Source organism: Xenopus laevis, chromosome 2S, assembly GCF_017654675.1.
Source record: "Xenopus laevis strain J_2021 chromosome 2S, Xenopus_laevis_v10.1, whole genome shotgun sequence".
NCBI lineage: Eukaryota > Metazoa > Chordata > Amphibia > Anura > Pipidae > Xenopus > Xenopus laevis.
In genome coordinates, this window is record NC_054374.1 from 87,593,395 (window position 1) to 87,609,473 (window position 16,079).

Consider the following 16,079-nt stretch of genomic DNA (forward strand, 5'->3'; position numbering starts at 1 on the left):
TGTTGCATTTGTTTAACTAAATTTTTTATAAATACAGTATAGGCAAACCATGGAAAAATAAATAGCAATTTGATTGTCCGTAAATGGACCCCATAATCTCTCTGCTGCTAAGGTTAAATATATTTATGGTTAAGTACGCCTAAAAGGAAGAGCCTTAATACAATATTCTTGCCTCTCAGCTTGCACACAATGGCTGAAGCCAGAGTAAAAACAAAGAACATATTATACATCATATATTAAAGAAATAATATTAAAAAAATATTACAAAATGGGCATGTAAGAAAAACAATGTATGCCAACATGCCTAATTCATCTTACATAAACACTGATATTTGGTAAATGAAATCACAACAGGTTGATACTTCCCAAGCGTATAAGAAACTAGTGCTACATTTATTTTTATCTATGTATAAATATATATCATACTGATAAATGCACAGACTGGATGTGATAAACAAGTTGCTTTTAACACATTTAATTACACGTGTTTTCAGAAAATCAGTACAACACAGTAAATCATCACGGAGCTTTCAGCTACTGCTGGGTAACATCTGTTACCCGCCAATTAAATAATTAGACAGTTCATTGTACCATGGGATCCTAAAGCCCAACCAACTGGTTGTAAACTACATGCAATGAAAAAGTTGCAGCTGTAAATGTCCTGAGAGAATAGGAAAAGAAACAAATGCACATCTGGTGTGCTTAACTTTCTGCTATAAGCAAATGCCTTATCAGCTGCCCCATATGTTAGGAGAATACCTTTATTTACCAGGTAAGCTAAACAGGTTTGCATATTGTTTGTTTTGTGTTAATAAAATAGCTTTTTTTTCCTTCACTTATTGTTAAGTGTTTTGTGTGGGTACAGCTGCTTTAACTTTGTAAAGAGGTCTTTCATACATTATTGGCTTTGTTCCTTGTACACTGCAATTATAAGCTTATTTCAGCATACTGTTGCTGCTGACAGACCTGCCTTCTGTTAATATCCTTCCCTACCACAAGTGTTATTGCACCATTCACTTTGCCTAAGGGCAGTACAAGGTTTTCATGACTTCCTGAACCTCCTGCTTCAATGAAAGGTTATCCTCCTGCAGGTGCAGCAAGTGCCACTTGTGTTTGTCTATTGAAGCTGAAATCAGGGACATGATGAGAGAATTGTGTATTTGCTTCATATGTGTTCCAGGGAGACTCTGTAGTGTTCTTTGAGATCTGCTGGAAAGGCTCTCTTAATATATAAAGGACTTGTTAATAGATTATGTGGTCATTCATCCAACCATGTCTCTTTTTTCTTTCTTGTATTAAAGCAGCAAGCATGTTGATGTAAGGAGGTGTGGTGATATGGCGAAAGCACAGCTGAGGACTCCCCTTGCTAGAAAATAAATCCCTGTCTGTATGTTTTCTTCAAATATAACAGAATATATACTTTTTACTGTTGAATCTGTGATAGGATACAAGAAAATTAGATACTGTGTCACCTCAGCTGTCCTACCAAAATGGCCTTTTTATGTATCACAAAAAATCAATCATACCAATGTTTTAAACACTTAAAAGGGGTACTGTCATGGGAAATGCATCTGTTAATAGTGCTGCTCCAGCAGAATTCTGCACTGAAATCCGTTTCTCAAAAGAGCAAACAGATTTTTTTATATTCAATTTTGAAATCTGTCATGGGGCTAGACATATTGTCAGTTTCCCAGCTGCCCCCAGTCATGTGACTTATGCTCTCATAAACTTCAATCACTCTTTACTGCTGTACTGCAAGTTTGAGTGATATCACCCCCCCTCCCTTTCACCACCAGCAGCCAAACAACAGAACAATGCGAAGGTAACCAGATAACAGCTTCCTGATACAAGATAACAGTTGCCTGGTAGATCTAATAACAGTACTACTGCAACACATCCAATTACATTGAGTAGGAGAAACAACAGCTTGCCAGAAAGCAGTTCCATCCTAAAGTGCTGGCTCTTTCTGAAAGCACATGACCAGGCAAAATGACACACCAATATTACAACTAAAAAAAATACTCTTGTTGGTTCAGGAATTAAATTTTATATTGTAGAGTGAATTGTTTGCATTGAAAACAGTGTAATTTAGAAATAAAAACGACATAATAAAAATCACTACTTAATAATCCCAGCTTTGCCCATTTTAAACTTTTTAGGTACTTTACCCAAACAATAAAAAAGGGTCAAACCAAGGCCATTCTGTTGTGCACTCCATAAGCTGATGACACGTGTCTTGGATGTGCAAACTTCGATTTGAGCTATGTATTGCCTTTCCAAGGTGTTGGGATGCAATGTCATTAATCACCAGGGTCATTTCATTGCAGCTACTATTTTTATTGCCAAACACTTGTCAAATAAAAATTCTGCAATCATTTGGCATGTCAGGGAAGCATTAAAAGCAATAACACATTCAAAATTATGTTTATGCAAATCAACAGAAAGAATGTATGAAATAAAAGTGGTATTCACATGGCCCAAAGGCAAAATGAGCCATACATGCAAATTATATTCAATGTAAGTCTTACAAACAGATACATACATTTGCTAAACATTGCATTGCTTAAAAAAAGGACAAACATATATTTGACTTGTTTAAATGTTTACTGGTGGTTTCCTTGTCCTAGCCAATCTTCAGTACTTATATAAAAGCCATAACAAACACTTAAGAAATGTGAGGATTAATTCCCAGTAGAGTACAAACTTATTTCATTTTTAGGAATGTGAATAATGGGAAAAAACATAAGCAATGTGAGCAAAAGAACATACATAAAAGAAATTACAGTATCACGTCTACACCTTCATCGCATTTGTTTCAAATACATACCATACACAGCTGCAGCATTTGCATTCTCAATGGCACATTAAAACAAAGGCTTCAATATATATGTAATTTTGCACCATTTCTAAACTGGCATCTATGGAGAAAGAAAAGAGCAACTCTGCATGTCACTGCAACTCCGTAGCTCTGAATTACAGGAAGACCATGTCTTACAGATTACTCTTTAAACAAATAAGTCTTATTTTTCAAAATCATTATTTTTTTTATTAATTTTCTTTTGATCATGAAACTGTACCTTGTACTTGATTTTTAGCTGAAGAGTCACAAGTTACCCCTCCAAAGCTTTATGAACTGCACCCGTTATTAAGCTGGGTAATTATGAACACTTAGCAATAAAGATGTATTATTATACTGTAAGTGCAACATAAACATAAGATTGTTAATACATCAGTTGCACTCAGCTTGACATTTGGATGCACATTGGATGTCTTACAGTATCATTTAGACATTAAGAGGTCTTATCATACTTATTATCATTGCTGTGATCTTTGTTATCACACTGAGTGCACAGTCACGTACAATGTCAGCAAAACGTTGTAATGATTCTTACAACCAACTTCCAGGGTTCTGCCAAGTTAAATTTGTAAAGCCCCCATTGTCAAGTACCGTACTAGATCACAATGTGTTACCATGCAGTGGTTCGAATTGAAGTGTTTGCAACTTTTTTTTTAATCTCTGTGTTTACAGATATACAGAGGTGCAGAATATGCAATTCAAAAATGAAAGGAAAAAAAACACGAGTCTGTCATTTAAGTAAGATTAACACCCCAGAAGAATATTTATTTTAGAACTTTTTTCTGCAGAAAATATGCTTTTTGGGTACTCAAGCACAGAGAAGATACAGCTTATTTTATACACAAATAAAATAAAGTAATAGATAACAAAAACAAAAAAACAATAAAAGGCACAAAAATATTTACAGACACAAATGTTAAAATTTAACCTATAGAGTATATGCCTTATTTTAAGAGAAGAGTTGACACTGAGATAAAAGAGTAGTTGGGTAAAGCTAGGAATAACTTATTTAGAGCTAATAGTGGTAGTAACCCAATAATCTTGAGGCCATCATTATACACAATAAGGTTTTGCAGACTGTAAACTGTAACTCACTTACATGCCCAGCTTGCAAACATTTTCATTTGGTCTCTCTTCAGTAATATGACATGAAAAATGAATATTTTCTTAGATTTTATTGTAAAGATTCAAAAATACTGTGCGACTTACGCGCTGAACCTGCTCTACAAATGAACAGGACACAGAAACTTCAAATTTGAACCTCCAGTATCTGCACAAAGAAAAGTCTATTGCCCTTAGATACAGGGAGGACAATTTTGCATTATGAATGCAGTGCTTTTACAAGGATCCTAAGTACAGCACAGTCATCCGCACAGGTAGTCACTTTGGAATGTTATTTGTACTTCTTTGCACTTAAGTTCAGTGTATCTCCTTTACTTCTGGTGTGAAACTTTAGAAGAAGGTGTTCCCTGCAGTACTGCACTGATAAGGTACCACCCACCATATGCTGAGCGTGAGGCAGGTTACAATGGTACATGAAAGAGGCTGAACTGCATGTAATGAAACACATTCCTGAGGTCCTGGGCTGGCTGTGAATGTTATCAGGTGCTCTGTAAGTGTTGGGGAGGGGAAACACCAAGAAATGCAGAACACCAAGGGCAGTGTATAGATGCAAAGATATTTCTTTGATGAACGACTGATTTTAGTGCAATCCAACCAATCCGTCAATTGTCATGAGGTTAGTGGGAATCGAACGATCGTGCATCTAACAGTGAAATCTATTGTCCAATTGTTTGCAGGGCCAAGCAGGCAGCTACCCTCAATTTTCCTGGACAACATCGCTGGTCAAAATGGTCTTTTTAGTTGATGGTCAAATCGTACATGCTTGACAAAGGGGTTTACCCTGAAACGTTGCACCTTGCAAATAAACTCAACAAGGGTTTGTCCCTGCTGGATTTTTGACCTGAGTGCTGGTTGAATTTATTATACTTACGATTTGTGGAGGATCCCGAAGCCTTCTTTGCCGGCACCGACTTTCACGACATGGAGAGCCAGGCTGTGCAAGCTGGTAACATTATACTATTCTACAGCTTTAGGAAAAGCCAATATGAACAGCGAGCGAGATAAGGAAGGCAAAAGGAAGGTATGGGACAGAAAAGAAAATAAGTAATGAGAAGTAGAATGAAGGTAAAAAGTAAAGAGGAGCAAAGGGTTAAATTAAAGGGGTTGTTAACCTTCCAAATACTTTTTTTAGTTTAGTGGTTTTCAGATTGTTCTCCATAAACAAAGACTTGCTTTCCACCTTTTCTTTTTTACCATTTTCCCAAAATGTAAGTTTAAAGTTCTTGTCTCTTGTGTGCCAGTTTGGCAGCTCAGTGATCCAGAAGCAGATTCTGAACTGTTACAGTGTGTTACATTTAGAGGCTACATTAGTTGTTATATTTCTCAGCAGCATCTGTGGAATATTAGCAACTATTGTATCAATTGTAACAGCCGTCTATAATGAAACTCATTGATTCTGCTTAGTAGGGACAAAATTATTTTGCAAAATTAGCAAAATACGAATTGGCGAATTTGAATTGACGCCAGTGACAATTCTGACGCCAGCACCAATTCCGATGCACAATAAAGTCAGTGGGTGGCTAATAATTGTCACCAGCATAGGAACTGTCACTGGCGTCAAAAAATTTTGATGCCAGCGAATTTTCACGGCGATTTTGCGAATAAATTTGCCCATCACTAGTGCTGGTTTTCCAACCATGTAAAAGGGGCTGTCGATTTGTAAATCAGGACTGTTATTTTGGTACAGCGACAAAGTAGCCATGGACGAGAAAAAATTCAAGGCACTCTCACCCCTGGGGTGAGGTTTACTGGTGGGCCCCAGGTACCCCAGTCTGACACTGATTCCATCCTATCTATAATATTTCCATAGGTTCTAATCAGAAAGCTTTTTCAAATGCAAAGCCATGGCAGATGAATTGTAAGCAAGGCAGCAACAAAATATGCCATTAAGGATTCTGCCCATTAATGCAACATACCTGAACTCCAGAGAAACATTAACATGGCTCCTGATTTCTTAGCACTTGTATGTATCATATACAGTATTCAAATTCACAAATTCATCATTTAAGTACAAAATTGTAGTGTTTCGGAGATGAATGTATCACAGCAACAAATAATCTACTGTGCCCAATAATAATATATGAAAAATATTAAAATATTAAAAATACTGAATGTAAATCTCTTCTAACCAGCCCAACATGATGCATCCTAAGAGCCACATACAAAACACTATCCCGCTTGATCTCCTACATGATGTTGTTAAACACACTGACCACTGGAGACAAAACCTAGATAGCGATTGATGTTGAACTTTTGGGGATGAGAGAAAAATATAAAAGGTTTGCAATTTTTCTACTGTAGTATCCTTAATTCTAGCCCCCTCTCTAAAGGAATATGAATGAAATGGGATGGTGTTCATATTTATCCCCTTATACAAGTTCCAATTTTTCTTGAAAGTCCATTGTTAGCATGGCAGTTGTCAAACTTCATAATGCAGTCCATATGCTCTTCTTAGGTACTCAGTGCCATAGATTTGTGTGCCCACTGCGTTTTCCTTTGTGAAATAAAACAATAAAAAAATCATTAATCTTGAAAATGACAGAAATTGTCTCCAGTTTCTTAAAAAAAAGAAACCTCAACAAAATATTATTTTTAAAATAAGCAACTAAATACTTATGTGCTGACAGTTAAGATAACCAACAAAAGGGTTATATTAGGCTGCAAGTGAAATTAGCAAAGTGCAGTTTTGAGAGGTTTTTCCATGTTTTTCCCAGAATTTCCGCGTTGTTGAGGTCACCTGGAAGACATCAGGGGCATGATTTTCAGAATTTTTTGAGCCCTCTCTTCCTTCAGTGCAGCTGAGCTTGGCCGCTATGGGAATCCTGGAACTACCACTTGGTTCGGAGGTATGGCGGTGGTAGCTCCAGGGTGCCCCTGTGTCATTAGGTGCAACTGGTCTTAATACAGAACAGTAATGAGAAAGGACTGAGCAGCACAAAGTGACTACTGAAAAAATTAACCAACTGCAACTATGCAGTCATAAATTACCCCAATAGATTTTATTACCTGTACTACTTTTAATAAGTTGCAGAATAGCTTTGAACATGAAAACTCACACACTCTTTTTACTTTATTGGTACTAGTGCACCTCAGTAAAGTGCATGCATCTAAGACAGAATAATCACCATCTGTGTCCATACAGACAGTTGCGGTGCCCTGATAGTGCTAACCAGAAGATAATCAGAAAAACACTTTGATTTGGTTTGGTATCCCCATTATTTCAATAATCTTTCTGCCTAATCCATTTGCTTCCATTCTTTGGATCTGAATTTCCACCTCATTTTTCTTTTTCTCTTATTTGTCAGACTTTTACTCCCATCATTTTGCTTTTGCGCTACATCTTCTGCTTGTCAATATGGACAAATTACTACCCATTCTGCAGTAGGAATGAAGCTTTTGCTTGACACAAGCTCATTCCCTGACCCCCTCCCCCCACACCCCATAAATAGGGACTTTGCCCATGTGCTTATTATTAGCTTTGTATAAAGTAACCCCTCCTTTCTCCAAACTGTAGCCTTTGATAAGCTTTGATATACATAACAGCTCATAATACAGAGCCCTTATTTGTGTGCTGTTTGTAGCTTCTGCTTATACAGTGGAGCTCATTTATCAATAGTCCAGATGCATGTGGCCAATATTGAGAAATGAGCCCTAGCGATTCAATATATTGTTTGTTTGCTCATGGGCATTCTTAAAGGGGTTGTTCACCTTCCAAACACTTTTTTTAAATTCAGTTGTTTTTAGACAACTGAATTGACATTGTTTTTAGACATTGCATTATTTATTTGTTACTGTTTTTCCAAAATCTAAGTTTAAAGTTGAACGTCCCTGTCTTTGGTGTTTGAGTCTGACAGCTCAGTAATTCAGGTGCAGACTCTAAACTGTTACAATTTTGCAACATTTAGTTGTTACATTTCTCAGCAGCATCTCTGGAGTATTAGCAACTATTGTATCAATTCTAACAGCTGCCTGTAATGAAACCCAGAGATTCTGCTCAGCAGGGACAAAGATAAAAAATGTATCTAATGGAAACCCAAACACACCAGTGATTCCTTTCTATAATAATACACATTTTTATCCCTGGATTAACACAGAGGTCTGACCTAAATCAGTACTTGTTAATTTTCAAATTAGAAAGAAGGAGAAAAAGTACCCCGCTTAATCGCTCAAATATCCTGGCTAAGGGAACCTGGTGGTTTATAATTGGTTCCAGCTTGGGCATAAGCATCAATTTTTGCCTTTTAAAATCAAATCACTGAATGAAATATATTGCACTGCACTATTTTAATTTATCAAGAATCAACTTCAGTAACTGTTTATTAATTGGATTAAATGCAATTATAGCACTGCACTTTATAATTTAATCTTTATTTATAAGGTAATTGAATAAGGCTACAGGGTAGCCTAGTTTGTCACTGCTGTTATTTCAGCGATTAAGCGGGGTACTTTTTCTCCTTCTTTCTAAGAAATGGATCTACTAAATGGATCCATTAAGAACAGTTTACAGGGTCGGCGACCCCCCCTCCCAGAGCTGCTTCAGAAGGTGAAACATGACTATTTACACTTCAATATTAGAAAAACGGTGACACATAGAAAATAGAAAGTCGTTGGGAAAGGTTGTTATTTCTGGTGATCTATCTGAAAACAACCAGTTGTTTGAAGGTGAACCACCCCTTTAACTGGTGTCTGATCTTTATGCTAATATTGTACAGGTGATCATGTAATTTATCAAACTAAGTAGACAGCTGCCAAAAGGTTTAGTGAACATTGGGTACACAAATGGGTTCAGTTTCACATGTTTGGCTTCATTCATTACCCTAGCACTGTCAGCACGTACATTTATTACATTAGCATATATAAATATGGCACAAAGTCATATACTGTAATTGAAGTCGGCTGGAAGCATTATTAAGAATGCATATGCTCTTTATCAGAACATATCCATTCATTATCACACCATCAAAAAATGCTTTTTTTAAAAAATATGTGGGAGGAATTTACATTTTTAAGACACATCACCAAGATTAGAATCAACACTGTTAAGTGGGTTAAGATAGCTAGAACAAACATAAAAATACACACACAAGCATGCCAACCCGTTTAGCTGGTTAACCTTTTAGTTAAAAAATCTGTTAATAGCTAATGCAGATATAAGAGAACAGTTAGTTCCTTTTTTAAAAAAACAAAGGTTAGTTTGTTAAACAGGAATCGACAAAGCAGTAAAAAGATGATGATCCAAGCTAGGCTAGTTGTAGATAAGCAGCTTTACAGCAGAAGTTATACACTATATCAGCAGTTAGTAGTTCAATTACTAACAAGTAACAAAAAATGGCTACCATTTACGAGCCGGGCTGCATTTCTTCTTTTCAGATATTGTGTATTCTTCTCCTCTGATGGAAATATAGAGACAAGTCAAACTAGAAACAGACCACTGCTGCCAAATTAAACTTTCATTCGAATATTCCCCGCTTGGCTGATTTTACTGTTTGATCCTTTAGCTTCCACTATGAACATTCAAGTGTGCCACAAGATTCTCCAGGGTTCATGTTCCGAGTTAAAGACAACTAGGACAGCACTGCAATTATTGAATTACTAATTATTTGTATGGTGCATGCTGCTTCTCCTAGTTTTAAAATACAACTTATTTGCTTTGAAATTATACTTTTTAGAAGTGCATTTTACAGAACAGTATTATGAAACACAAAATAAAACACTGACGAAACGTACCAGTAGTAGTGCTTGGGATGTCACTGATATAGCCTTCAATCGGGTCACCCTGGTTGCTCTCGGTGGCACTGACTCGTTCACTGCCAAAGCTGGTCTGGCTGCCTGATAAGCCTCTAGGGTTTTTCATATGACTAACAACTGGTGTCATAGAAGGCTCAGTGCTCGAACCTAGAAGGGACATTAAAAACGTTCCAGCTGGATACAAAAGGTACTTGACAAAAGTAATAGTAGCCTTATTTAAATATGTCATTTCAGTCTGTTAAAGGGGACATATAGCTTCATTATTCCCGTAGCCTTATACATGCTAAAAAAAATTAAAGTAGTACAGTATATAGCATATCTTTTGGAAACAGTAGGTCCTTATCTAAAACCATTTTCATGCACCCCTGCACTTCTATTGCACTTAACGCTGCTCAGTCCTTCCTGTTGCTGCATTAAGGGAACCCTGGAGCTACTGTCATTTCCTGACCAGGCAGTAGGTTCAGGGTTCCCTTTTTTGGCCACACTTGTGCTTAAACAACTAGACCAAGACAACCTTCCAGGTACTGTCACACAGTGCTCTACCTCCTGTTCTTCCAAAACTGTACATAAATGATATGCTGCCCAAAGAATATGCCAAAGAAAAGATGCATATTTTTGGAATTAGGTTGTGATTTCTACTGAATATACCAATTTGTGCATATTTCATTTGTCACTGTTGATAGCTTTGGGCAAAAATCATCTCCAATGCAGCAATGGTGATCTCACACACAAAAACAGTTGTTCATCAATCTACACAATTCAATTTCATAGGAGAAAATGCTGCTGATGGAGCTGCTGTTAAAAAGAAAAGCTTGAAATACTGCAGCAAAAACACAATTTAGGCATATTCAGCAATGAATGTCTTATTATTTCATAACAAAAACACTCATATTATTATGCCAGCAAAAATTCTAAATATATCCACATGTTTTTATATCTGAGAAGGACAACTGTAGTGCTCCTCTACAAAAGCTCAAAGCATCACTGTCATTAGTGTAGAGGATATTTCTGTGCTTTGTCTCACACTGACATTGTATGGACATGTGGGTTGAAAATAATTATAATAGAAGACATGGGTCATCAGAGTTCAGTTTATGCCAGATGTCTTTGTGGTCAATCCACATAAAAGCAAATAAAACAGTTGACAAATAATGGACTTGGTTCCTAAAATGGCTATGGTTTTCTCCTTTGCGTTATATCTAAATGCCCTTTTTATAATAACATTGTGGATTACTCTGCTTTTACGAGATTCCAATGATACAATGATAGATGTAAGCGCTGTATTTCTACCTGGATCTGAACTAAGGGTTTCAATGGTTAACGTAAACAAGGCCAAAAACTTACTGGAGTGCTTTCTATTTGTGATTCCTTTAGGGCCCACCATTTTAGAGTCCAAACTGGAGGAGCTGTATTCCGAGTCACTTTCACTGTCACTGGAGACTACTAAAAGAAAAAAAATAATCAAACATTTAACACATAGCACATATTAATGTTCAACTTGTAAGCATTTTTCCGGTGCATCAGAAATGTGGATTATCTGCTTAGACACAGTGATGCAAACTCTCAAAAGGACAGGTTTAGAATGTTATTTAATAGACGTAGAAGTGTAGATGTTACGATCAATGTGCAGAAATTATCCAAATGGTTTTAATAGTATGCAGCTGTGCGTATATCGCAAAAGAAAATTTAACACAGTAATGGAAAGACGGTTGATTTTCCCTTTAAATCACATGTCTAGATTGAAACAATAGTAACTGATTGCCTCAGCTGTGAGGATAATACCCTGTTTTATCCATAAAGCGACTGACCATAGTCATATGTGAGGAAATTCCCACCAAAAAATGGAACCTGGGTCAACAAAGATTTATATTTTTTAATGTGGGAACAAGACATTACTGTAAGATAGTCTAAAGGTATAAACACCCAACCTCCCCCATCCCCCGCTGAGGAGTAAACAATGTACAATGGCATGCTAAATGATATCTTCAGGCTTTTATAGGACTGACTTCATGAGAAATGCTAAATATAAAGCCCGCATAAGACTAGGGTAATAATCAGATTATCTTGTAAATTCCTATACACAGATATAGTGATCATCAGATACCCTGGCCATATGTATTCATGATAAGTATGTTTACTCAGTATTGGATCTGTTGCATAATGGCTCATATTCCAACCTGCTGAAATCAACAGAATATAATAAATCCCCACTTTTTTTTATTCTCAAACACATAGAGGATAAAAATCTGGCGCGTCTAAAAAAAATATCGATGTGCGTCAAAATTGACACGCGTATAAAAATTGTCGCGTGTGTCAAAATTCTAAAATGTTTTGGCGAAGTGAAACGGCACAGATTCGCTCATCACTATGTATAACCTATATGCACAAAGTAGGATTGCTCTTAAATTATAGTAAATTAAATGGACAGCAGCCCAGAACCAGTCATCTGTTTGCCCTGAACCATTGGCTGATACTGATATGATCTCATTATAAAGCAACCAAAAAGAAACTGGAAGCAGATTAAACACTTACTTGTATGAATAGGCCATTTAGAGCTGTCTGCTGGGAAGTACAAACACTGAATATATTTTACAAAACTAATGGAGCCTCAAAACAGAGAAGTGCAAGCATTCTGAAGAACTAGTAGATCATGCATCTATGAAATTGACCTTATTTGAAAATGGAACAATTTATTTTCAATCTCTGTTTTATTAACAGGGCACAGGAAAGTCAATTTCCACATGTATGCAGAGCACTAAATGGCATTTCTCTGGCACTAATGCATAATATTTGGCCAGCAGGAACACTTGGCCTCCAGTTTTGTGATAGACAGCAAGCAAGTGTTAGAAAAGAGAAGTTAAATAAATTACTTAGGGTGTGATTTATCAAAGTCCAAATTTATCTCGATATGTTCTGCTACAAACTTCAATCAAATCCGCTCTAGTATTTTCCGCTTATTTACTACTACATTTTCCAGAAAATTTGCTTTGCGGGGAAAAAAACTGATTTTAACGATTTTTTTCTGATTTTTTCCATCCGATTTTCACGAATTTCCCAATTTTTTCGGAATTTTCACCAGAAAACTTCGGGCTATTGCACGAAACCCAGCACACATCAAAAAATCTTTGGGACTTCTCCCATTGACTTATATGCAACCTCGACAGGTCTGAGATGCTGGATTTTCAGATTCAAACTTTTTCATCCTCAGGGTTTAATAAATTCCGAAAAATGTCATATTTTAAAATTCTGATTTTATAAAAAAAAAAAATCACAAGTTTTTTGTGATTTTTGCATTTCGGAGTTTAGTAAATAACCCCCTTGATGTTGTGTATGTAGTGCATTGACCTGTACTCATTCATAGTTTAAATGTATCCACAAGAAATGCTAGTTTTGTTGTTAAAGGTTATATAATTAATTTGGGTTGACACTCAAGTTCTACTATCCACACAGTCAGAATACCAACGCTGTCCCATACTGCTTGACTCTCTCTTTTTCTCTGCCTCCCTCTGCCTGGCTCCTGTAAAAGAAAAATCCAAGAGGGCCATGTGTTCCAACAGTGAAAGGCACAGTCATCTTCCTTTTTTTTTTTTCCTGAGGAGCAGGGAGATAAAACAAAGTGGACTTGTTTTTTTATTATGTACAACATTTTGTTGGTATATTCAATGCATTGAGAAGAAACAAAGACAATAAGGGCAACACTGGCCATTTAAACATCAATCCGGGCCACTGGGCTGTGCACTGAAAATCTGGACTGTCCTGTGAAAAACAGGACAGTTGGGAGGTATGCAGATGTAGCACCACAAATAAAAAATATAAAAACGATATTGACACTGGGGCTTATATATAAATGGAGTGCAGTATGTAATACTGTACCACCACACAGCTGTCTCCCTTTGTTTGACTCAACGAGAAAGGTTATCCACAACATTAAGGGGCCCATTTACTTAGTTCAAGTGAAGGAATAGAAGGAAAAAAACTTCGAATTTCGAATGTTTTGTTTGGCTACTTCGACCATCCAATGGGCTACCTCGACCTTCGACTACGACATCGAACTAAAAATCGTTCGACTATTCGACCATTCGATAGTCGAAGTACTGTCTCTTTAAGAAAAACCTTCGACCCCCCTAGTTCGCCACCTAAAAGCTACCGAAGTCAATGTTAGCCTATGGGGAAGGTCCCCATAGGCTTCCTAAGTATTTTTTGGTCGAAGAAAAATCGTTTGATCGATGGATTAAAATCCTTTGAATCGAACGATTCGAAGGATTTAATCATTTGATCGAACGATTTTTCATTTGATCGTGCGATCGAACCAATATCGCTAAATCCTTCGACTTTGATATTCGAAGTCGAAGGATTTAACTTCGACAGTCAAATATCGAGGTTTAATTAACCCTCGATATTCGACCTTAAGTAAATTTGCCCCCACGTGTTTTCAAAAAATCTATAACTTCTGCATCATTAAAGTCTTACCTTATAGATCTTTTGTGGTTAACTTTTTTTCCCTATGAAGCTGAAATTACGGTACTGTCAGTACATTCAATGCATTGACTCACTAATACTAAACTGCATATTCCTTTCTTGTAAAAGTCAGAAATAATTCTCTCAATATTAAAACCGCTATTTGATGTTTGTAAATGCTACTTAATAGAGATGTCGCGAACTGTTCGCCGGCGAACTTGTTCGCGCGAACATCGGGTGTTCGCGCTCGCCGGAAGTTCGCGAACGTCGCGCGACGTTCGCCATTTTGGGTTCGCCATTGTTGGCGCTTTTTTTTGCCCTCTCACCCCAGACCAGCAGGTACATGGCAGCCAATCAGGAAGCTCTCCCCTGGACCACTCCCCTTCCCTATAAAAACCGAAGCCCTGCAGCGTTTTTTCACTCTGCCTGTGTGTGCTGAAGAGATAGTGTAGGGAGAGAGCTGCTGCCTGTTAGTGATTTCAGGGACAGTTGAAAGTTTGCTGGCTAGTAATCGTTTTGATACTGCTCTGTTATTGGAGGGACAGAAGTCTGCAGGGGTTTGAGGGACATTTAAGCTTAGGTAGCTTTGCTGGCTAGTAATCTACCTTCTACTGCAGTGCTCTGTATGTAGCTGCAGTGGGCAGCTGTCCTGCTTCTGATCTCATCTGCTGACTGCTGCAATAACAGTAGTCCTTGTAAGGACTGCTTTTATTTATTTTTTTGTTGTTTTACTACTACTACTACTACTACTACTACTATAAGAGCCCAGTGCTATTAGTCTAGCAGTGTTGGGGAGTGGGACTGGTGTGCTAATCTGCTGCTCCTAGTAGTTCAGCAGCACCAACTTTAATTTTTTTTTTTAATATTCATTTTTTTTTTATTTTACTTTTTTTAATTTTACTACCGCTGTAGTAGTGTATAAGTTGACCTTTTAGGCATTATTTGCCCTGTAGGCATTATTTGCACACTGTTTTCTTCAACCCGCCATCTAGCTGTGTGACCTTGTTCACATTCTGTCTAAATATCCATAATATTACCGTCTCCAGAAAAAACACCGGAGTGACTTTTTTCAAGCAGCCATAATATATTTTACGTAATCCGTATCCACCGCTGTAGTAGTGTATACGTTGACCTTGTAGGCATTATTTGCACAGTGTTTTCTTCAACCCGCCATCTAGCTGTGTGACCTTGTTCACATTTTGTCTAAATATTGATAATATTATCGTCTCTAGAAAAACCACTTGAGTTACTTTTTTTCAAGCAGCATTCATATATTTTACGTAATCCGTATCCACCGCTGTAGTAGTGTATACGTTGACCTTGTAGGCATTATTTGCACAGTGTTTTCTTCAACCCGCCATCTAGCTGTGTGACCTTGTTCACATTTTGTCTAAATATTGATAATATTATCGTCTCTAGAAAAACCACTTGAGTTACTTTTTTTCAAGCAGCATTCATATATTTTACGTAATCCGTATCCACTGCTGTAGTAGTGTATACGTTGACCTTGTAGGCATTATTTGCACAGTGTTTTCTTCAACCCGCCATCTAGCTGTGTGACCTTGTTCACATTTTGTCTAAATATTGATAATATTATCGTCTCTAGAAAAACCACTTGAGTTACTTTTTTTCAAGCAGCATTCATATATTTTACGTAATCCGTATCCACCGCTGTAGTAGTGTATACGTTGACCTTGTAGGCATTATTTGCACACTGTTTTCTTCAACCCGCCATCTAGCTGTGTGACCTTGTTCACATTCTGTCTAAATATCCATAATATTACCGTCTCCAGAAAAAACACCGGAGTGACTTTTTTCAAGCAGCCATAATATATTTTACGTAATCCGTATCCACCGCTGTAGTAGTGTATACGTTGACCTTGTAGGCATTGTT

At 37.1% G+C, this 16,079-nt stretch overlaps 1 protein-coding gene across 5 annotated transcripts in view; it reads right to left on the reverse strand.

The window, feature by feature from the left end:
• Positions 1–2,076: 2,076 nt before the first annotated feature.
• rph3al.S (rabphilin 3A like (without C2 domains) S homeolog) overlaps positions 2,077–16,079 on the reverse strand; it is an 88,441-nt gene continuing 74,438 nt past the window's right edge. For 4 of the 5 annotated variants that reach the window (XM_041584111.1, XM_041584110.1, XM_018249658.2 and 1 more), the window contains 4 exons: positions 11,072–11,170; positions 9,707–9,874; positions 9,316–9,369; positions 2,077–6,473 (listed from right to left, as the gene is read on the reverse strand). In XM_041584111.1, the coding sequence (XP_041440045.1) occupies positions 6,439–6,473; positions 9,316–9,369; positions 9,707–9,874; positions 11,072–11,170 (356 nt within the window). In that variant the 3' untranslated portion in view covers positions 2,077–6,438. The remainder of the gene's footprint in view (positions 6,474–9,315; positions 9,370–9,706; positions 9,875–11,071; positions 11,171–16,079) is intronic. The other variant, XM_041584112.1, reaches the window with a different exon arrangement.